Genomic DNA, 22,411 nt, shown 5'->3' on the forward strand with positions numbered 1-22,411 from the left:
GAGATTCCTTGAGGTTTCCTGTCCTGGTGGTCACGGTCTGTGTTATTAGTTCTTCACAGCTACCACTGGAGGTTCACAACTGTACCATCGGTAATAGATAATCGTGGGCTGTAGAGGCCTTTGAGTGAGACCTAGTACCTAAGATGGTAATATGGAAGGGTTCTAGATGGTTACCCAATATCACGAAAGCCACCACTGTACCATTAGCTGGGGAACTCGTGAATAAATATACTGGCTAGAGGCTACCTTACAGTGGGTGAATGGTTAGTAGAGAAGGCCACATGGGGTTGGGTCTTGGCCCAAGATGGTTTTAGGACGTGCTATACAAACCCCGTATAGGTAGTGTAGTATCATGAAAATGGTGCTGCCCCTGTGGGAATGTGACAAGTGCGATGGGATCCTTCTTAGGATGACCATTCCTTCCAAAGTATAATAATATATCCTCAAATGTGAGTTATGTAAGGTTGATCACCCTATCTCAGTGGTATATGACTGAGACCCTCATTAAGCCTGAGTATGGTGAGGTCCCAGGTAGTGCTTCGATCCGTTTCTAGTCCATCCGGATGAATCCAGATGAATCCAGATTTTTTTTTCATCCGGATATCCGGTTTTGATCCGGATTTTGATCCAGATGAAAAATATCCGGATTCATCTAGAATCCGGATAGAAAAAAAAATTTTTTTCTAATATTTTTTATAGATTTTGTAATAAATAAATAGTCTATTAGTTTCGCAACTGATAAATAATTTTGTAATATATAAATTTTGTCATGAACAATGATAAATTGATGATTAGTAAAAAATTATTTATTTATTATTAATTTATTTAATATAATTAAAGTGAAAATTATTTTTACATTTTTATTAATCTTATTAAGTAAAATCATAATTTAAGACGCAATATTGTTTTTTAAGCCTGATTTTATCAAAATTTGAATAAAATTTGTAACTCAGGCCAAATTAATAGTGCCGGTCCAAATTACGATAAAATAAGCTAATTCAAATTCAATAATCAAATCGGAAAAAAGGCTACAAAATTTAAAAAAAACCTACTAAATTGTATTAATAAGTATCATTATCTCTAATATGGATCGTCATATGCAATTTAAAAAATTTTATATATGAAATCTGATCCGGATTCTGGATTTCACCTGGATTTCTGACCCGGATTTCAATCCAAATCAAACCAGATATAATCCGGATTTTTTTTTGTATAATCCGGATGACAGATTTCATCCGGATCGAAGCACTAGTTCCAGGTTCAATTCCACTGATTATAGAAATAAAACGAATTTTTACTACCAAAAGCATAAAGGTATAGGGATTAGTTGGATTGGATTGCATTTTGGTGTATTAGTATGTATGGTAACAGCCGCATATTTTAACAAAGAGCCTTGATGTCCTTTTTACGTTCCCTAAGAGGTCATTGGTAGGTTCAGTGTCCTGTATTTGAGGTCACTGCTTGCATACCTTAGGGGTGGTGTCTTGTCTTAGTGATCACTGGTAAGAACTATACCACTAAGAGTGTGACAAGCTTTACTGTGTGGAGTTTGTCGTGCTAGATGGGTACCATAAATGGTAACAATATTTATTTATTTTATTTATTTTATGTAAAGCCGGCAGGGACTATAAAACTGAGCATGATTCTGAAGTAATACAACCCAACTAAAGCCTACCATCGAATTCCAGAGGAGCTGGAGCCCAACCTGAACTTCCTGAAAATAAAAGACCTGCACTATTACCACTACCGATAATAATCCAGAAGAACACACTGGGTGAAAAATAGGGGGGGAAAAAAAAGTGGAGAGGACAAGTCCCCTTTCCAAGAAATTGTGGTGCATACACATAAATCTATTCTATCCTAAAAAATAATACAATTCTGAAATTTGTAAAACCGCTAATTAAAGCATAAACTAAACTAGTTTCTGTAATAAAGTTAAAATCTCTGCTAAAACCACCTTGTTATCTTTATTACCACCCTTAATCTTCGAGGTATTCTTTGCCTTCTTCTGATTTTTTGGGTGTTTCTCCTTCTGGTTATTATTTTTTGGGACTTTCTTTGAAGATGTAGGTTTATCCTTCTTCTTAGGCTGTTTACTTTCCAAATTTTGATCAGACTTACCTGACTTTTTCGTACTCGGTGTATTTTTAGTCTTCAGTTTATTGTGTGTTTTCTTCAAGGTAGGAATGGAGTGTCGACACCATTTTAACTCCTTACCATCAGGTACGAAAAACTGTGGCGTATCTAAGGCCCTTAGTGTGGTCTCCCAATTAAGGTTGCTTGCCGAAACCTAGGGTTTAGGCAAGATGGCATTTCGCTGAAAAGCGAAATTCTGCCGAAACTATATTAAAGTTATATTAAAAAACTGGCGAAACTTTGGAGAAAGGCGAAACTGCCGAAACTTATTATAAATGCCGAAACTGCCGAAACTCTGCCGAAACTATAATAAATATATAGTAAAATTTTGATGAAACTAATCATAGGATTTTGAAGAGGTTTAGACAAGCAACCTTACTCCCAATTCTCAAAATAGGCCACAAGTTTCCTCCTTCCTTTACTTGTTTGAATAACTTTAAATGAGCTAGCACTGCACTTCATTAAAAGTTCACATGGTTTACAGTCCATCCACAAGGTAGCCATCGTCATATCCTCCGGAATGTCATGAATAACGGCTTGGAACTTTTCACGTTGTTTTCTTTCTCGTAAAGTCCAACTTGCAGGGAACCATCTAACAGGTATACCTCCCAGGTCTGTCGTCCAATATTTATTAAACTGGGAAAGGGCAAAAGAGGAAAGTGCTATTTTGACTTGAAGAGTCTGATACTTATGTTGCCGTTTAATGGAACATTTAATAGCGTTCCCCCAAAGTTTTAACTCTGCTAGTATTTTCTGCAGGTCCCAGGTATACGGGATATCGTAAACTATTATATCTCAGATTCGCTCTTGCTCCTCTCCGACAGCTTCGTATCCTGTCAGTATCTGTGTAGCCTCCAGTTCAGATGATTTCTTTCCCTTATGGGAATTTTTGGCTGATGTTTTCACATCAGGTTTTGCCTTTGTTGATTGGTTCGCGACTTGTTTATCATCTGTAACACGCGCCTTTATTTATCTTTCTTCTGGGAGTTTTCGGGTATTACAGGAGGATCAACCGGGGTCATTACTATATCAGGCATTGATGGAAGCTTAATAGGTACTGAATCTGGTGGTTTTTGGAATCCTTGGCGTAAAAGATCATCTTCATCAAGCGGCATATGTGATGCATCCATCAGATAATCATCAGTATTCTGAGATTCATCATCATCGTCATCATCGTCATCACCCATATCGCCAAAATTGCAAAGGAATTGGTGTGAAAAATTATCTCAAGACCTGGACGCAGCATATAGCGCTATAGAAAATATTAGCGAAAGGATGGTGGGTTGTATATTCATAGCTTGGGCTTGTGAAGTGAAGTTCGCAGGGTTGGCTGTTTTGCCAAACCGCTCTATCAGTATCTGGGCTTTATCCTTAGGTACTGAGGGGTTTTTTTCAAATAAGTCCTTGAGGAAACCGTCCTGTACAAAAGAACTTAAGTGGTGTGTAAAAGTTTGAAAATAAATTTCGTTAAACTTGGAAACGAAGTCTAAAGCTTCTTTGTTCGATGTTCGGCTCTTATCCATAGACATTTTTTATTTTTATGTAATAAAATTTAATAAAGGGGATTATTTTTTTTAAAAAATTATTACGCAGAAATTTTTGTAAAAAATGTATTCGGGAAAGAGTTTTATAAATGGTAACAATGTTTTCATGGTAGTTTACCTTCTAATAGGTTTAGACCAACCTGTATATTCCTGAACCAATAGTATTGGGGATAGGTATGGAGTTCTATTTCCCACCGTATTCGGCTTCTGGTTGGTGATCCTTGGTGGTATGGTAGCCACTATAAAAAGGTGATCCTGGAGATTCCTTGAGGTTTCCTGTCCTGGTGGTTATAGTTTATAGTTTGTGTTAGTGTACCTTCACAACTACCACTAGGGGTTCACAACTGTACCATCGGTAGTAAGTAATCACGGGCTGTAGTGGCCTTTAAGTGAGACCTAGTACCTAAGATGGTGGTATAGAAGGTTACTCGATATCACGAAAACCACTACTGTACCATTAGCTGGAGAACTCTTGACAAAAATATACTGGCTAGAGGCTACCTTACAGTGGGTGAATGGTTAGTAGAGAAGGCCATATAGGATTAGGTCTTGGCCCAAGATGGTTTCAGGATGTACTATATGACAACCCACTGATGTTAGTATCCTATATGGTGCTGACCACTCTAGGGTGTTGTGACATGTGTGATGAGGTCTTATACGGATGACCATTCCTTCCAGAGTATAATATAATATTCTCAAATGTGAGTTATATCAGTATTGTTCAGGGTCCTCCCATATGGGTATGTAAAATATTGAATATATACAGTATGTAATAATACTATAAATATACTGTTTGCAAAATATGAAAATATAGTATACTAATAGTATATATAATGTTTTCTAAAAAAAGAAAATTAAAAAGATTTTTTAAAAAAAAGTTTTGAGGTAAACACCTCAAAACTTACCGTTTCATTTTTAAAATGTTTTCAAAAAATATCAAAGTTTTGAATTAATAAATGATTTAAAATTTACTCTTTTATTTTTCTGAAAGGAAATTTCTAATATTTTTAATTTATAATAAAAGTGAAAGGGAAGGGAAAAAGAAGAATGAAAAGAGAAAAGGGAAAATGAAAAGGAAAAGGACAAAAAGAAAGGAAGAAAAAAAGAGAAAGAGAAAATAAAATGAAAAGAGAAGAGAAAATGAAAAAGAATAAAAAAATAGAATAAAAAAAATGAAAGGGAAAGGAAAATAAAATGAAAAAAAAGGAGAGAACGAAAAGGAAAAAAAAATAAAATGAAAAGGGATGAGGAGAATGAAAGGAAAAAGGAAAAAAGAAAAAGAAAAGGTGAAATGATAAAAAAGTGGAAATAAAGACCGTAAGAAAAAAAATTAAGTTTTGCTAAAAAAAGCTTAATTTTTTTTTTATTATACTGCAGCTAAGCTGTGGTAATTATCAAGTAATATCACATAATATAACTATACAAGTGATATATAATTTTATATAAATAGGATAGATGTATATATATATCTAACTAATAAACTTTACGAAAAGCTCCTCTTCTGTAAACAGATAAAGACCATAAAGTACCTATAGGAAGAAAACCATTACTACTCTCTTTGCCTATTTATAGTAATAAAAAAAGGAAGTCTTCAGTAACATATCCGCTGATTTGCGGAATTTGCCGATCATCAGTTATGTGGTGCAGTACCGATTAAAATCGATCAAAACCCGTTCCTACATAAGAAAAAATGTCAAAAAATATATAAAAAAACTTTTAAGATCTCTCCCAAAATATTTACCTCTTTAATCCGAAGCCAGTAAAAGAAGTTTCTAGAAAAAAAAGGAAAAAAATATTATAAAGTTAGTTTATTAAAAAAAACAAAAGAAAAACTTTACAAAATTCAGAATATTTAATGATTTAACGAAAAAAAATTAACTGAAAAATAATTAATAATAAATATCAAATAGATTTTAATTAAACAACTAATCAATACATAATCTAAATTCGCTAAAACATCATTATTAATATTTAGAGTTATTTATTTATTGAAAAGATTTTTTTTGAATAATTTTGCTTTCTAAATAAATTTTTTCTATAAACTATAAAAAAAAAAATAAAAAAACAGCTCCAAGTTGTATCTAATATAAAATAATTACAAATATACTTGCAAAAATTCTTAACTTACTTGATGTAAAAACTGTTTGAAAAGTTGATGGGGAAGTTGATGGGGAGTTTAATAGGGAGTTTACGAAAGAAAAAAATTTTTTTAACGCTACTTTTTGTTGAAGTAATTTCTTAATATCTGTCATATGATCATGTAGCACAAGTGTGATCATTTTTGCAAAACTTAATTTACCTAATTTTTATTAAATTATTGTCAAATTCCTTAATTTAGACGAATTTTGTTAATTCCGCAGATCGGCGGATATGATAAGATTTAGTATTAAATTAAACAACATATTATAATACATTATATTGATACATTATTAATATTAATTATAAATTTAATAATATTTGTGATTTTTATAAATAAATAAAAAATTTTTACATTTTAATGTAATCAAGTGTAATGCTATATTATCCAGTATAATTATAGTATTTTTTTATGTTTTTTTAGTGCAATTCCACATTTTCTAGCATAATGTTACATTTTTTAGTATAATGTAAAATTTTTTAAAAAATATGATAATTATAGTACTTTTTAGTGTAATACTATATTATTGTCTAGTATAATTGTAGTATATTTTAGTGTAATGCTATATAATTTAGTATAGTGCTACATTTTTCAGTATAATTTAATTGCAGATCTGCCTAAAATCGGTACTGCGTTACTAATAAAATTTGGGGTTAAATTTGCCGATTTTGTACTAGAACACAAACTTCAAAAAAGGATATCTCATAGATAACATATTGACTACGTGCGATACAACTTAGCCCCGCAATTAAATTTGATGAAATTTAAATCACTACTATTCATTCAAAAAAAAAGATAAACATAAAGTATAAACGTACAATGATAAATCAGATTAAGCTTAATTAAACTATGTTTTTAAATTTTCTATAAAGTATTTTTTAATAAAGTAGTAGCAATTCAAAGTTGAAATATTTTACTATTAAATTAAATATTTCGTTCATTTTATTCACCAGAATTACATATAATTCTGGCCAAAATTACTTTCGTTTAATTATTAACTATGTAAATTTGGCTAAAATTACGTATAATTCTAGCTAGAATTAAGAATTATAACTTTAATTAAATAAATCTGACCAATAAAATTACAGGATTAAGTATTACATAATATAAAAAATTTGGCCGCTTAAAAATTTTTTTGTTGGGACTAGGTTGTATACACTGTATAAAAAAAATCATATGATATACTGAAAAAATACTTGAAAAAAATGAATTTGCAAAAAAAAGTTATACATTCATATTGCAAAATAATGAGTTTACTATGCGTGCGCGTCAGATTTACACCTTAAAATATACCAAATTTCAATATTTCATTTTACTATATTGCATTATTTACATTAAAAACCTATAATTTTTAGCTTCTAAAGTTGTTTTTAAAAGCTTTTTTGAAATATTTTTATTATTAAAAACAAGTGAAAATTGAAGAAACCCAGTTACAGAAATATAATTATAAAATTTTTTGGCAAATATGACTTGTTATAAAATGAAAGAAAATATTGTATTTATGATATTTCTGTTTGTAAAATGGTTGAAACTTATTTTGCACGCAAGATGCAAAAAATGCTTTTTTTTATTATCGCTATTATTCCCAAATTTTATTAGTAACGCAGTGCTGATTTTAGGCAGATCGGCAATTAATGTAATATGGAATTTTCCAAAAAATGTGATAATTGTGATACTTTTTAGTATAATTTAGTAAAATACTACATTTTTCAGTGTAATGCTATATTTATTATTAAGCAACATTTGACTAAAAAGACGTAAAATTTACTAAAAATATAGAATTTTTATAAAAAATGCATCATTTACCAGAAAATCAAAATATTTAACAAAATTAGATTTTAATTAACAATGTTACAACAATTTTATGAAATATTATTAAAATGTAAAATTTTCATAAAAATGCACTATTTAGCAGAAAATTGGAATATTTGACAAAAAAAGTAAAATTTGATTTTTGTTATAATGATATTATATTAGTGACAATACAAGATACACATAAAAATGCACTATTTGACGAAAATCAGAATATTTGACAAAAAAAAAGCAAAATTTGATTTAATTGATAATGTTATAACAATATTATGAAATATTGTTACAATAATATTACATTGGTGGCAAATGCAGAATTTTCATAAAAATGTACCATTTGGAAATATTTGACAAAAAAAAAGCAAAATTTGATTTTAATTTTTTAATTGACAATGTTATAATAATATTATGAAATGTTACTAAGGTTGTTTATCTAAATCTTTTTAAAATCCTACGATTAGTTTCGTCAAAATTTTACTATAGATTTATTATAGTTTCAGCAGAGTTTTGGCAGTTTCGGCATTTATAATAAGTTTCGGCAGTTTCGCCTTTCTCCAAAATTTTGCCAGTTTTTTAATATAACTTTAATATAGTTTTGGCAGAATTTCACTTTTCGGCAAAACGCCATTTTGCCTAAACCCCTAGGTTACGGCAAGCAACCTTAAATGTTACATTTGAGATATAATATAACATCCAAATTTTCATAAAATTTGCTAAATCGGACAATGTTGTAACAATATTATTTCAAACAATTGCTTAGTATAATACAGCATTTTTCACAAATTTTCACCATTTTCCAGGAAAATGTGGAATTTGCATTTTTTGAAATTTGGACAATAGTGTCCTTTTGACTTGTGATGAACATTTGGTTTACTTATAAATTGATGAAAATTTTTCATAATATAATCAAAAAAGTTCATTTTCAGTATCTAATAATTTACTCTAAGTCTTATTTTTAAAATTTTCTTTATTTTCATTAAGAATAATATTAATATAATTCTTTAAAGTAGATGTTTACACTTTAGGATTAATGTCTCTTATGGTTAACATCTTTCTAGCAAATTTCTTTTCTATTTCTTTTGTCAGATCTCAGTTATTTTTCTGAATGCATAAATTATGAAAATATTGTAGATATATCTGTCCATAAAAAAGAAACAAATACTGTTAAATATCTTTTGTTTGTGAAAATATTATGTAGAAAGCAGAAAATAAGACTTACTGCTGAAGTTTCCTTTTTTCAAATGGTCTTTTATTGGATGTATCCAATAATGGTATTAGATTCAATGGAGTTTATGGAGTTTGTAAAGTTCCTACAGGTGATAAAGATCCAAAAGTTTCTGAAGTTTATAAAATTTGTGAAGTTTCTACAGGTAATGGAAATCCCAAATTCATGGAATTTGTAAAGTTTTTACAGATGATAAAAATCTCAAAGTTTCTAAAGATATTAGTTAACCAGTATATAAAAATTCTGCAATATTAGTCCATAAAAATCTGCATAATTTTATTGGATTTTATTTATAAGTCTTGCATAATATAGATAGACTTTTTTACATATTGTATTTTATGCATTTTTGTATAAATCAAAATAAAAAAATTATTTAATAAAGAATACTACAAGTATTTTCGGTGATTTTTTAATATTTTAAAATCATTTATAATTATTGTAAAAATCTTAATTTTTTAAAAATTTTTAATCAACTATTTAAAATATTATATTTATTATATTCCAATGGATAGTGACACATCATTAAATGGTAAGTAAAAATTACATTACGATGGATGGATTTAAATACTGGTTGCTTTTATATTTAAAAATATTACCAATCTTTAATAAAAAATAAAATAAAAGTTGATTCATTAACCTAATAACATGAAAAAATAATATATGGTTAATAATAAGTACAAATCAAATAAATTAATCATCATATTTACCTCTTGTTCTTCTTCTATAATAATTTCACTACTTTCAGACTTTTCAGAAATAGGTAAAAGAGGACGTTTCAAAACTTTAACAATAAAATCTGATTGAGATTGTAGAACTTTTTCAATCCGATTTTCAGTATCCTTTGTAAGTTTATAATACATTAAAATTGGATCGATAGGTTGCAACCCTGCCTGTAAAATTATTAACCGGTAAAATATTATATATTTATTATAAAGAATATTAAATTTTATTAATAAATAATTATCATTTTACCTTTTTCCTGAGTCTTTGCACACGATTTACAATTTCTCGTGCATATCCTTCTTCCTGCAAATCTTGATAAACTTGGATATCCAAAAGGATCAAAACATCTTTATTGTTATTTGTTTCATAATGACTATTAGCATCCTCAAAGTATCTGACTACTTGTAAGTCCTCTTCAAAAATTTTGATCCCATTAATTGTAATCTCTCCATTTTTAACAAACTCTTTGACTTGTTCAGAAGTCAATTTAGGCAAAGCTTCTTTAATCTTTACAGCATCTTTCTTCAGTTTCTGACCTAATACTTTCCAGTCTGCTTCTGCTCGATATTTAATACCAAATTTATCTTCTTCAGATGTGACGACAAGATTTTTAACATTCAGTTCCTTATTAATTATTTAGAAATCATTATAAGTAAATGCACCGATTTTTTTTAATAAATATATTGAATTTAATTGATACCTCAATAATATAATTTTTCAATGAGAGGATATCAGAATGATATTGAGAGTCTGAATGGATGACAATCAGTTCTTTTAATGGTGTCTATATGATGCAATAAATAAAGTTTGTAAATAAATATTTAATTAATTTTTGCGAAGGTATAATATACAAAAAATTTCAAACCTTAAGACCAATATTATTTTTCTCGCGGATATAGCGACCCATTTCAATAACTGCTTGCATACGTGAAACAATTCTTTCAATCTCTAAGTCAAAATATTCTTCTCGAATTTCTGGAAATGATAAGAAATGCACTGAACGAACTTCCTCATTAGTACCGGATGATGGAAAATATTTCTGTAATCTTTGGTACATATATTCGGTAAGGAAAGGAGTAAATGCAGACTATAAAAAAAAAATTGTTTTTTTTAATTTTTAATTAAGCAAAGACTAAGGTTTGTGTATTGATTAAATTTTTTACCATAGAACGACATAACGTAAATAATACTTCATAAAGTGTGTTGAGAGCATCTATAGTATCTTCAGGGCCATTTTCTCCTTTCAGGCGCTTGCGGTTAAATCTAACATACCAGTTTGTCAGCTGTTCAATCAAACCAAGTAGCCGAGGCACAACCGTGTATAAACGATATGCTAGTAATGAATAATAACTTGTAACATGAAATAATATATTACTTTTGAAATGAAGAAAAATGAAAATTTTCTTTACCTTTCATTTCTTCTCTCACAAATTTTATCAGACTTTGCGAACATGCTAAAATCCATTTATCCATAACATTTGTTGATTTCTTTGCTAATGGATTGTAAAGAAATTCTATGCCTGATTCCTGTACATAATGAAAATTTAATTATTAGATATAAATAAGTATTCAAATTATTTTTCATTATCGAATCAGATCAAACCAACCTTTTGAAGAAGGGCCACCTGTGATATGAAAAATCTATAGGCATTATACCAAGGCAAAAATATTTTTGAAATTACTTCTTTAACTCCATCTTCTTTAAATCTCAATGGTTCAGCACGGACTACTGGAGAGTTAATAAGATATAACCTTCATAATAAAACATAGTATATCAATATATGTAAATTTTATATACACAGGTTTTTTAAACCCAAACCTTAATGCATCAGCACCATAAGCATTAATGATAAACATGGGATCAGGATAGTTTTTGAGACTTTTGCTCATTTTCTTCCCATCACTGTAAATAAAAAAAAAAAAATAATTAACTAAAATTTCCACAATTCCTAGTAATATAAAAAGAGTACATACGATGCTAAGACCAAACCATTAACGATCAAATTTTTAAATGCAGGTTTATCAAACAAATGCGTTGATAATACCATAAGAGTATAAAACCATCCTCGTGTTTGATCTAAACCTTCTGCAATAAAGTCAGCGGGAAAAGAGGATTCGAATCTTTCTTTATTTTCAAAAGGGTAATGACATTGTGCATACGGCATGCTTTTTTTCATAAACATTATTAGTAAAATAAAACACTTCAGTAAAATTCTGCGAAAAGTAACTTTATAAAAATCCTTCAAACCTGCCAGATTCAAACCAACAGTCAAAAACTTCTTCTACTCTTTTCAGTTGACCTTTTCCTTTTTTCGAAGGAATAGTTATTTGATCAACCTTTTCACGATGAATATCAGTTAATTTATCACATCCGGACAATTCTTCTAATTCTGCTAACGAACCAATACAAACAATCTATGAATAATGGAATAAGTGATGTTAGAAACATTTTGATGAGAGATAAGCACGAAAGTTTTAAAAAAAGCAAAAAAAAAAATTGGTACATTTACCTCTTCATAGTCATCGCTAACCCAAAGAGGAATCGGAGTACCCCAATAACGATTTCTAGAAACGTTCCAGTCACGTGCATTTGTGATCCAGTTAACAAATCGCTTTTCTTTAATAGCTTCAGGGACCCTGAATGAAACAAAAAAGCATTAGACTATCATGAATTAATTAGATTTATAAATTTTTGCTAATATACTTAACTCACCAATAACTTTCTTTATTATTTTTTAGTAATTTGTCTATGATTGGTTTGACTCTAACAAACCACGAAGGAACAGCTTTGTATATCAACGGCGTATCTGAACTAAATTTTTATAAGCGTTACCAATCTAATTCGAACACCAAAAAGTTAAGAAACAGCTTAAAGTATGAATATCACGTATGATTCCTAAATACTCCTTACTTACCGCCAGCAAAAAGGATAACTATGTTTCAATTGAGATTGAATAATTAACCGGTTTTTTTGTTTCAAAATTTTTTGGATGTTTTTATCTGCTTCCTAGTAGGGATTAAATAGTTATTATTTTCATTATTCTAGGTTTATACTTTATAATTACACGTACTTTAACGTAGATTCCGGCAAAATCGGCCACTTCTTGAGTGAAACGACCTTGTTCATCAACTGGGCACGGAAGGAACCCATCTTCAGTAATAATTTTATTTTCGAGGCATATACGGTAATCCTCTTCGCCAAATGCTGGAGCTTGGTGCACAATTCCTGTTCCACTATCATCCGTAACATATGTATCATTTAAAACAATAAACCCTCTACCTTTAAACTATATGTTAACATGGTAATAACATAAGCAATTAAATTTCTATAAATCTAAGATAGATAATAAGAATATTAAATTTTTATACCTGGGAAACAAAATAGTCAAATATTGGAATATATTCCCATCCTTTCATGTCTTTACCAAAGAACCTTTGTTCTATAGTATATTTTGCTTTTTTCGGATCCTTATATAACACATTCAAACATTTTTCTAAAAGTACATATGTTCGTCCGGACAGCTCATCCTTGATTTTAATATACTCATATTCAGGATGTGTACAAAGTGCTAAATTGCTAGGTAAGGTCCACGGAGTTGTTGTCCAGGCAAGTAATAAAGTCTCAGGCTCATTAACCAATGGAAAAGAAACGACAACTAAGAAATAGATGATAATTCGCATATATATTATAAAGATAATTAGGTTATATAAGGGGGAAAAATAGATCTTACTTGCAGGATCATTAACATCCTTGTAATTTTGAGCAGCCTCAAAATTTGCAATCGGAGTTGTACAAGCAGTAGAAAAAGGCATAATTCTAACTCCACGATATACTTGATCTTTCTTATAAAGTTGGCTGAAAACCCACCAAACACTTTCCATAAAAGATGTATTAAGAGTCTTATAATCATTATCAAAATCAATCCATCGACCAATGCGTTCTACTGTTTCTCGCCAAGCATCAGCATACCGCATGACAATGCTTCTGCACTCGTAATTATATTTATCTATACCCATCGCCAAAACATCATCTTTCCCCTGTAACGATATTTTGATATAAATATATAAGTAATAATAAGCATGATTTTAGGTTGTTCCTTATACCTTAATGTTAAAAGTTTTATCTATTTCATGTTCGACTGGAAGCCCATGGCAATCCCAACCAAATCGGCGCTCAACATAATGTCCTGTTAATGAAGCGTATCTGGTCACAATGTCCTATTTCAATTAATGGAGAATCAATTTTTACTCATTTCTACAAGCTTTGATCCTTCTAAAACACGTCGCGCTTGCTTAAATAAATACCTTTATTGTGCCTGCTAACAAATGCCCATAGTGGGGCAATCCAGTTGCGAAAGGAGGTCCATCATAGAAAGAAAAGGAAGGCTTTCCTTCGGATAATCGAATTTGTGTTCTGAAAGCATCAATTTCACGCCAAAATTCTAGGATTTTTTCTTCTTCTTTTGGAAAATTAAACTGGCCTATAAAAGTAAATTTGTCTTAAACTTTCTTAAAAGGCCTTAACAGTTTTAAAAGACAATATTTTTGCATTTTATTAAAATTACCGTCTGTCTGGGACATTTTTTTGCGAAAACTTTTGGCCAAAAATATTTGATCATTTTATTAATTTATATTCGAAAAAAAAAATTGTATATCTTTCCTTTGTTAGATAGTGCTGGCATTTGACTCACTTTGACTATGTAACTTAATAAATCCGCAGCTTACGGCTTACCGCAGGTGTCACGTGTAATAATCCGGCAAAACTAACTGCTTACAAATTTGTCAAACGAGAGTCACTAATCAGATTTTTATTAAATTTCATTGATTTTTTTTTTGCTTGATTCCTTTTGAATTTGAGTGCTTTTTTATACTTTTTACTCAGGAATAAAGACCAAGTTTTATTTAGTTCTATTGGGAAACAATGTCTACTGCAAATGATAATTCTAACCGTTCGGCGCAAGAAGTTGGTTGGCTTTTTGTACGAGAGTACTGTAATCACTTACGAGAGAATCCTGAGACTTTGTTTCAATTTTATGACAAGCAATCAAGTCTTATTCGTGGCTTGGAGGGCGAAGAAGTTAAAATATGTCAAGGAGAGCAGGTATACTTTGTTAAAGAACATTATAGAAAATAGTTTATTTCTATATTTTTTAAATATTTAATTAGTATTTCTAAACCATGTTACCTTCCTATAATGGTCATAATTTTATTCAAGTTATTAAAAGCCTTTAAGAGCCTCAATATGAATATGCGAAAAAGTTTTTTAATTAGAGATTTTTTCAATTTTAACAAAAAATTTTTCTTAATTAATAAAATTTTTATATTAGGAAATCAAAAAAAATATTACCGAAATGCAATTAAAAGACACATTGATAAAAATCATTAATGTTGATAGTCTGGATTTTCTTGACGGCAAAGTGGTTATTCAAGTTATTGGAGAAATTTCCAATAAAGGCGAAGCTTATAAAAAGTTTGTTCGTACCGTTATTCTTGTCAAACATACGGATGACAATGACAGATATTACGTTTTAAGTGATATATTTCGTTATTTGAAAGATGAAAATATCAATGTTATTAAACAACAATCAATAGATCAAGAACCATCGTATATTGAAGATGGTTTGTCCACATTAAATGAAGAAAAATCAGCTAATGGAGAAGATACGGTTTCATCTACAGGGACTCTTAATGAAGAATCGGCTCAAGAGTCAAGTCGAGAATCAAAAGTAATCGAAGACAATGTCCCCGATATCCCGCCTACAAAAACGGAAACTCCATCTTTAGCCAAGTCCCCGACAGAAGATTCAATAAATCAAGTTGTAGATGAAAATTCTACCGAAATTGAAAACTCTAATTTATCAGATGTTCGTTCAAAAGTCCAGCCAAGTCCGATCAATGTACAAACTGAAAAGTTGGCAACTACATCTTCAAATGCTACCAATCAGACAATTTCACCTACAGAATCACGGTCACCATCGAAGCATTCTACGTGGGCTAATTTGGCTGCTAGTGATTCCCAAAAGTGGAGTAATTCTCAGCTTGCAGCAGAATCTAAAGGACGAGTTGTTCAGCCACCGTTAACAAGGACACAATCTCAACAATCAAATCGTGAACATCGTGACCAGAGAGACCAGAGAGACCAGAGAGACCAGAGAGATCAGAGAGATCAGAGAGATCAGAGAGATCAGAACACAAGAAACAGCGGTAATACTGTCAATAATAAAGGTATTTAATACTTTTAAACTTGCATTTATCTATACATAAGCGTTTACTTAACTTTATTTCTATTTAGAATTTTCATTATATGTCAAAGGAATCATCGATGGAATGAACAGAACGACGCTTGAGAAAGCATTTTCAAAATTTGGAGCTGTAAAAAATGTGGATGTTGTTATAGCAAAGGTAACAATGGATAATTTGGTTGTGTCGGTTCATTTATGACCACAAATGTTTACCTAAAAATTTATTTTTGAATTTTTTCAAGTCATGTGCATTTGTAGAATTTGGCAATCAAGAAGCTTACCAACAGGCTCTCAATCAAAAAGAAATTGATGTCCCGAATTTTGGACATGTTGTTGTTGAAGAAAGAAAAGCAAAATATCATGATTCACGTCGATATGAATATCATCGCAATTCTTATTCTCACAATGGTATAAACTCACAGCGTGCAAGTAGAAACGCACGCAATATGTCTACTCGTCCTCCTGCCAAATCATAAGAATAATGGTATGTAATTTACAAGTTCTTTTCTTCTTTTTTCCATAATAAATTTATCAAATGATGATTTAAAGGTCTCCCTCTACTGAGCAATTAACAATGGTGAAATAAACCTATCCGGTGTTATATTATTCTGATGTGAAAAGTCATTTAAACAAATATAACAGTAATATAAAGTAATTAACTTATTCCACCAATCTTTTCTAATATAGGTCCTTTGGCTCTTTGCAGTATATATTATTTTGTATATATATGATTATATATTATTACATTAATTTTAATATTAACAAAAAATATTATCATTTAATATATTGTAATACAGTAGATTATTAAAAATGGGGATGAGAAAATAAATGGTCAATAAAAATAAGTAGCGATTTCGACTGTATAGATCTTTTGTATACATTAGATCTCAACTTCTAGTTTATCTAAATTTTAGCATATTTAAATCAAAATTTTTCAAATGCTTTTTTTTTGTTAATTTAATATCTTAATAAAAATGAAGACACGGTTGGATGATATCGGTGAAAAATCTATTTTTAGAAACAGACAGGACGCTGCAGGGACTGATCTACTTTGCCTGGATTATTGATAAACTTTATTTTCTTAGTCAAAGTCAAATTCACGTGACAATACGTCCAAATCACGTGAACCCGAAACTTTTGTCGGTACCACTGGTGTTGTCCTTCCTATCACAGCCGATCACTCAAGAAGGCAATTTGGACTTTTCCTCGACAAGGTTAATTAAGTGATATTTTATTAAATCTTAACAATTATGACTTATACTGGTCGCGAAGCAACTCCGGGAACGATCTTGACTATTATTTCTTTTGGTTTACTTTTAATAGTAAACCTTATAACGCCAATCATCAAAACATTACATTTCGTAAAAATATTACGGAAGAGTACTTCTGAAGAATTAACAATTGGATTATGGGGATATTGCGCACAAAATAGTGGCGAATCAAAAAGATGTACATCACCAAAAATAGGGTTTGCTTTTGGTGAGCACAATTTTTTTCTTTATTCGAGTGTGATATCAAGTATTTTTCTAAATATTAGATTTGAAAATTAGATGCGAGCACTTCACTAAATCCTAATTTGGCTCCTGACTTACCTGGTGCTGTGAACATAGCATTAAGCTATTTGACCGTGGTTCATATAGTTGGTAAGCTTTAATGATCATTAATTGTCGACTCTCTTGAGAAAAAATAACAAAAAAAATAATTTACATATGTATAGCATTAATTACATTATCTATCGTAACGTGCGTTGGTGCATTTGCGCATACGCGCAAAAATCGAGATAGAGGCCTCATAAGAGTAGCAGCACAGAGTTCTGCTCTTGCTTTTGTTTTCGTTCTTTTTGCGTTTATAGTAGATTTTATCTTGTTTAATAATGGAATTGTTAAACCTATAAACAATAAAGCTGGATCCGTTTATTTAGCAGAATTTGATATCGCGTATTACCTGGTGATTGCATGTCTTGTAAGTTCTGGTTTAGCTACAATAAGTTTTTTTGTAGGGAGAATTATGAATAAACGAAGAAGAAAATCAGAAGAATCGTCGTCATTTGATGATAGCAAAAGTGAAGACTTCCGTTCAGAACAACGAATAAGTGGTTTTAGGGATCAAAATGTTCCAAAATTTGCTGAATTCGAAGAAGATGTTGTAGAAGCTGATCCAATAAAACAATCAACCCCACATTTTCCACTCGGATCTCAACCTGGTCAAGACTATTACTACAGTCCAATGCGTCCACCGAATCCGCCGCAACCTTATCCAATGGGACCTTATCAAGGATACAGTTCACGACCCACAAGTCCTAATGAGCGTTCATTACCACCTTCTCCGCCCGGAATACCGCCACAACAACAATTTTCTTATCCCCTTTCGTCGCAATCTTCTTATCACAATGCATATAACTCATATTCGACTACTTCACCTTCGTATCCACCTGATAGTTATCCTTTTCCTTCCAACCAATCGCCCATATTGTCTTATGATACATATCCAAATTCTAACAATTCTAATATATATCGAGAATATCCTCCACAATCTTCACATCATTGGGGTCAAACGCAACCTCATTATTAGTGTATTTTGCGCAATATGTTATAATTCTAATATAAACTTTCATAATTATTTAATATATATTAATCATATTTGATGATTTATAAATAATAATTACAGCACATCATTCATAAACCACATCATAAAAGTCATATCATTATTGGTTGTTCCAAAATTGTAAATTTAAATAGGAAGATAAAGTCCGGCAGCTGTATGAGCTGCGGAAGATTACGACTAAGAAAGAAAGAACTAGAACTATGTGTAATCCGCGGAAATTTGTTGGTAATTTCGTGTCAGATCATGTACAGCTTACGTTCTATCTTTATAGAGTAGAAATAGCAAGCTTCTCAAAAAGTAAACACACAACTTTTAATATTTCGCCTTAAAATAATTAATCACTCAAACAAGTAAAGAAATCTTAAATACAATTAGTAAAAATGACCAGTGAAAGCAGCGAAGGCAAGAAGGTAACTTTGAAAAGTTGTGACGATGTTGAATTCAAAGTTGAAATACCGGTAGCAAGTCGTTCCATCTTACTTAAGAACATGATTGAAGGTAATTTCTGTAATAGTTAAATATGTGTAAATTATAATATAAGTGAAAGGAATATAAACTTCCTTTCTATATATTACTTTAGTAATATATCTTTAATGTTGGTTTAAGATCTTGTTTGTTAAAATAACAGGATTCTACTTGCGCGTATACCCTAACATTTAACGCGTTTACCTTACTATTTTATGATAGACGTTGGCGAAACCGATCAATCCATTCCGCTTCCTAACGTCAATGAAAAAGTCCTAAAAAAGGTAATTCTATTCATAAACTAAAGTGTTTGTTTTTTATGTTGAGTCGTTGTATAAAATGATTAATAAATTTGTATTTTTTGTCTAGGTCCTGGAATGGTGTCAACACCACGTAAACGACCCTCAACCCACCAATGATGACGATGACTCTCGCAGAAGAAATACTGAAATTGATGACTGGGACCAAAGGTTTTTAAATGTTGAACAAGACATGCTCTTCGAGATTATTTTGGTAAAAAATTTATTTTTAACGATGAAAAGCAGTTTTCAAGTTTTATATTATTGTTAATTTATGTTTTATTCAAAATCAAAATTATTAGGCTGCTAATTATCTGGATATCAAGCCATTATTGTAAATTTCTTTTTTTTTTTTGCTACGTATTAATAAATTAATGAATCTTTTAGTAATAATCCTTTTATTTAAATTTTTAGGGATATTGGTTGTAAAACTGTCGCCAACATGATCAAAGGCAAATCTCCCGAGGAGATTCGCAATACGTTTAATATAGTCAATGATTTTACTCCCGAAGAGGAAGAGCAGATTCGAAAGGAGAATGAATGGGCCGAAGACAGATAAATATAATGAACTAAAACTATTCTTTAATGTAGGTGAAATGTGAAATAAAAAGTTGATTAGTCAAAAGCTTATTTATATTGACCTCATTGTAGTATCTAGCCGCTTTGTAAATTCGAACAGCTTATATAGTTATGTTTATTAACTGAAAATAAGCCACATAAAATTCTATTATATATTTGTGTAATAAAATTACATTTTAATGAAATAAATTTAAATAATTATTTTACGTAACTGTGATTTTAATCTTGGCCAAGCTTTAAATTTACCTATAAATCAACAACCCTAAACTTTGTATATAAGTAAAAAATTTTATAGGTTATAATGTTTGCATATTATTATTAATAGTTTAAGATGCTACTTTAGTTTTAAAAAATAAAGATGTTACCTGCTGCAGTTTATAAATTATTACAATTATAATAATTTAAAATGTATAATAATAGATTTTATTTTTTATACTATATAGATTTAAAGAAGTTTTTTTGTTTAATTTAATGTATTATAATTAATTGAATAGTTATAATTATTGTTAATTATGTGGAATTAAAGGATTCTATATATTATAATAGAATTTTATTACTGCATTTGTTTGTAAATACTAAAAATAAGCAACATTATAATTGTATATTACCCAAAAATAAGTTAATTGTAAAAATTTGCTAAATATTCTTTATGAAATATTAATAAATGTAATCAATAAATTAAATGAAATTTAATAAATTTAGTGTAATTTAATAAGATATATACTATAAATATTAAATAAATATTATGTATTTATAAATAAGTAATTTTATAATAAAATAAGTTGTTATTTTTTAAAAATATTAAATAGTTTAAAAGTGATTTGAATAATTTTTGAAATTATTAAATACAGATGATTCAAATTACTTTACTCTAATAAGTAACTTTACCTAAAAATTGATGCCAATAAAACCAAATAATCTTCAAAATATATAATTGCTTCAAACTACTTTATAACTGAATCAGTTTTGAATCCAATTCCTAGTAATAATTAAAAATATTGATTTCTCAGTTAAATTGTTTAACTTCATTAATTAAACTTAGCTAAAAGATTAGTTATTATAAATGAAATTTATCAATTTTTAATAAACTACTTTCAAACTACTTAAGCAATTTAATATTACTATTATTTTTAAGTACAGTCGACTTCCTATATAGTCACCTCCCATATAATCACATCATATAAAATTCCCCTTTATAAGCACATCATGTTTTGACCTAATGTACTAATAAATATATTAGAAAAACTTCCTCTATAGTCACAACATATAACTTTTTTTATAATCACACCCTTTTTTTCAGTCCCAAGAAGTATGACTATAAAGGGGCCGACTGTATATAATAAATCTTTATATATTTATTTAATTATATAAAATTGTGATAATCTACATTTTATATTAGTATTGAATTTTTTTGTAAGTACAGTCACCACTGGTTATAACGAACCTGTTTGTACTGTAAACTTGTTGTATTGAACCAAGTTTCACAAAACTGATTTTTTTATAATTAATTGCACTGGATATAATGAAATCACATAATAAATTACTATATACCACATCCGAACTTATTTTAGCCAGCCCAAGTATATTAGTTACATATTTAGTATACCGAACTATCACGTGATTTTAATTAGTAATATAAAAGAATAGATTACCGAAAAAATTATTTCTGCTAGTATCAGATAAAATTTTCATTTAAATAGCTGGTAAATACTTAAAAAATTGATGAACACATAAATTTTAAATAAAATATAGTGTTATCTGTCATGTAATCATCTGAACTTTAAATATTACAGTATATGCTGCTATAATTTAATTGGATAAAATTCATATACTAAACAGTTCGGTATATGATATAAATATCATATATTGAATTCACCATATACTAAACTAAAACGCTTGGAACAGCAGGTTCGTTATATCCAGTGGTGATTATATATAGTAAATTTTATCAAAAATCAATTAGTAAAAAAAAATACAAAATACAGTTACACCTCTATAAGTATACGCATTTGAGGCCTGGCCATGTACATACAGTTAAGGAGAGTATGCACTTAAAGAATAGCCAATAGAAAAGAAATCAATATTAGTAATTGGAGAAAATATTTATTTAAGTTTACCTTTATTTTATATTTTTATTTTAATGAAAAAATTGCATATAAAAAAATAATCTGTATTAAAAAGATTGAACCCTATTTTTTATTGAAAAAATGTAAATTGTCAATTTATTTATCAACGACTATTAATAATTGATCAATATTATATAGTTATTACATGAATATATTTATGAAAAGTGTTTTGATATATCCAGAATTTAGAATTATATATATATGTAGAATATAAAGATGTATGCTTAACTCTAAGTCTTTAGTTTAATTTAGCCAAACTAGGTATATATATAAGGAGGGAATGCATTTATAGAGAGTGCGCTTATGGAGGTGCAACTGTATTATAAGAACTCTTATCACTAATCACATTTCTAAAAAAAATTTCAGCATCAAATTCATCCAATAATATATTTGCTATTCCAATCACCTTATCTACAAATATGAAAATTTTTGAAGAACCAAAATATCAATCACTGGTCAAACTTGTTGTATAACAAATAAAACTTTTGGATATATCAGTCAAGTTATTTATCTTAAAAAACA

At 29.4% G+C, this 22,411-nt stretch overlaps 4 protein-coding genes across 5 annotated transcripts; 3 read left to right on the top strand and 1 right to left on the bottom strand.

The window, feature by feature from the left end:
- Positions 1-9,306: 9,306 nt before the first annotated feature.
- Positions 9,307-14,155, bottom strand: OCT59_017467 (Isoleucine--tRNA ligase cytoplasmic; the record flags this gene model as incomplete). The annotated part of the gene is made up of 20 exons (XM_025317116.2): positions 9,307-9,488; positions 9,559-9,741; positions 9,824-10,198; positions 10,275-10,358; positions 10,440-10,661; positions 10,738-10,907; positions 10,984-11,101; positions 11,182-11,326; positions 11,394-11,477; positions 11,549-11,740; positions 11,823-11,989; positions 12,085-12,211; positions 12,288-12,386; positions 12,490-12,581; positions 12,646-12,861; positions 12,944-13,230; positions 13,306-13,612; positions 13,679-13,792; positions 13,880-14,055; positions 14,140-14,155. The coding sequence occupies 20 exons, from the start codon at positions 14,153-14,155 to the stop codon at positions 9,444-9,446; spliced, it is 3,219 nt and encodes a 1,072-aa protein (XP_025178874.1). The 3' UTR covers positions 9,307-9,443.
- A 230-nt stretch (positions 14,156-14,385) lies between these two features.
- On the top strand, positions 14,386-16,737 carry OCT59_017468 (uncharacterized protein). Its single transcript, XM_025317117.2, has 5 exons — positions 14,386-14,675; positions 14,902-15,799; positions 15,867-15,976; positions 16,059-16,300; positions 16,504-16,737. Exons 1-4 carry the CDS (start codon positions 14,496-14,498, stop codon positions 16,290-16,292), a joined length of 1,422 nt encoding a protein of 473 aa, XP_025178875.1. The 5' UTR covers positions 14,386-14,495; the 3' UTR covers positions 16,293-16,300; positions 16,504-16,737.
- A 262-nt stretch (positions 16,738-16,999) lies between these two features.
- On the top strand, positions 17,000-18,500 carry OCT59_017469 (uncharacterized protein). The gene is made up of 3 exons (XM_066137510.1): positions 17,000-17,295; positions 17,367-17,459; positions 17,534-18,500. The coding sequence occupies exons 1-3, from the start codon at positions 17,067-17,069 to the stop codon at positions 18,385-18,387; spliced, it is 1,176 nt and encodes a 391-aa protein (XP_066004088.1). The 5' UTR covers positions 17,000-17,066; the 3' UTR covers positions 18,388-18,500.
- A 1-nt stretch (position 18,501) lies between these two features.
- Positions 18,502-19,979, top strand: OCT59_017470 (uncharacterized protein). 2 transcript variants are annotated; one of them, XM_066137511.1, is made up of 6 exons: positions 18,502-18,717; positions 18,796-18,918; positions 19,108-19,169; positions 19,255-19,398; positions 19,487-19,518; positions 19,599-19,974. In XM_066137511.1, the coding sequence occupies exons 1-6, from the start codon at positions 18,621-18,623 to the stop codon at positions 19,741-19,743; spliced, it is 603 nt and encodes a 200-aa protein (XP_066004089.1). In that variant the 5' UTR covers positions 18,502-18,620; the 3' UTR covers positions 19,744-19,974. The 2 variants fall into 2 exon arrangements, with proteins under 2 accessions (XP_066004089.1, XP_025178878.1); XM_025317119.2 differs by having other exon boundaries at positions 18,502-18,918; positions 19,599-19,979.
- Positions 19,980-22,411: the final 2,432 nt, after the last annotated feature.

Source organism: Rhizophagus irregularis, chromosome 26, assembly GCF_026210795.1.
Source record: "Rhizophagus irregularis chromosome 26, complete sequence".
In the NCBI taxonomy this organism is placed as follows: Eukaryota; Fungi; Glomeromycota; class Glomeromycetes; order Glomerales; family Glomeraceae; genus Rhizophagus; species Rhizophagus irregularis.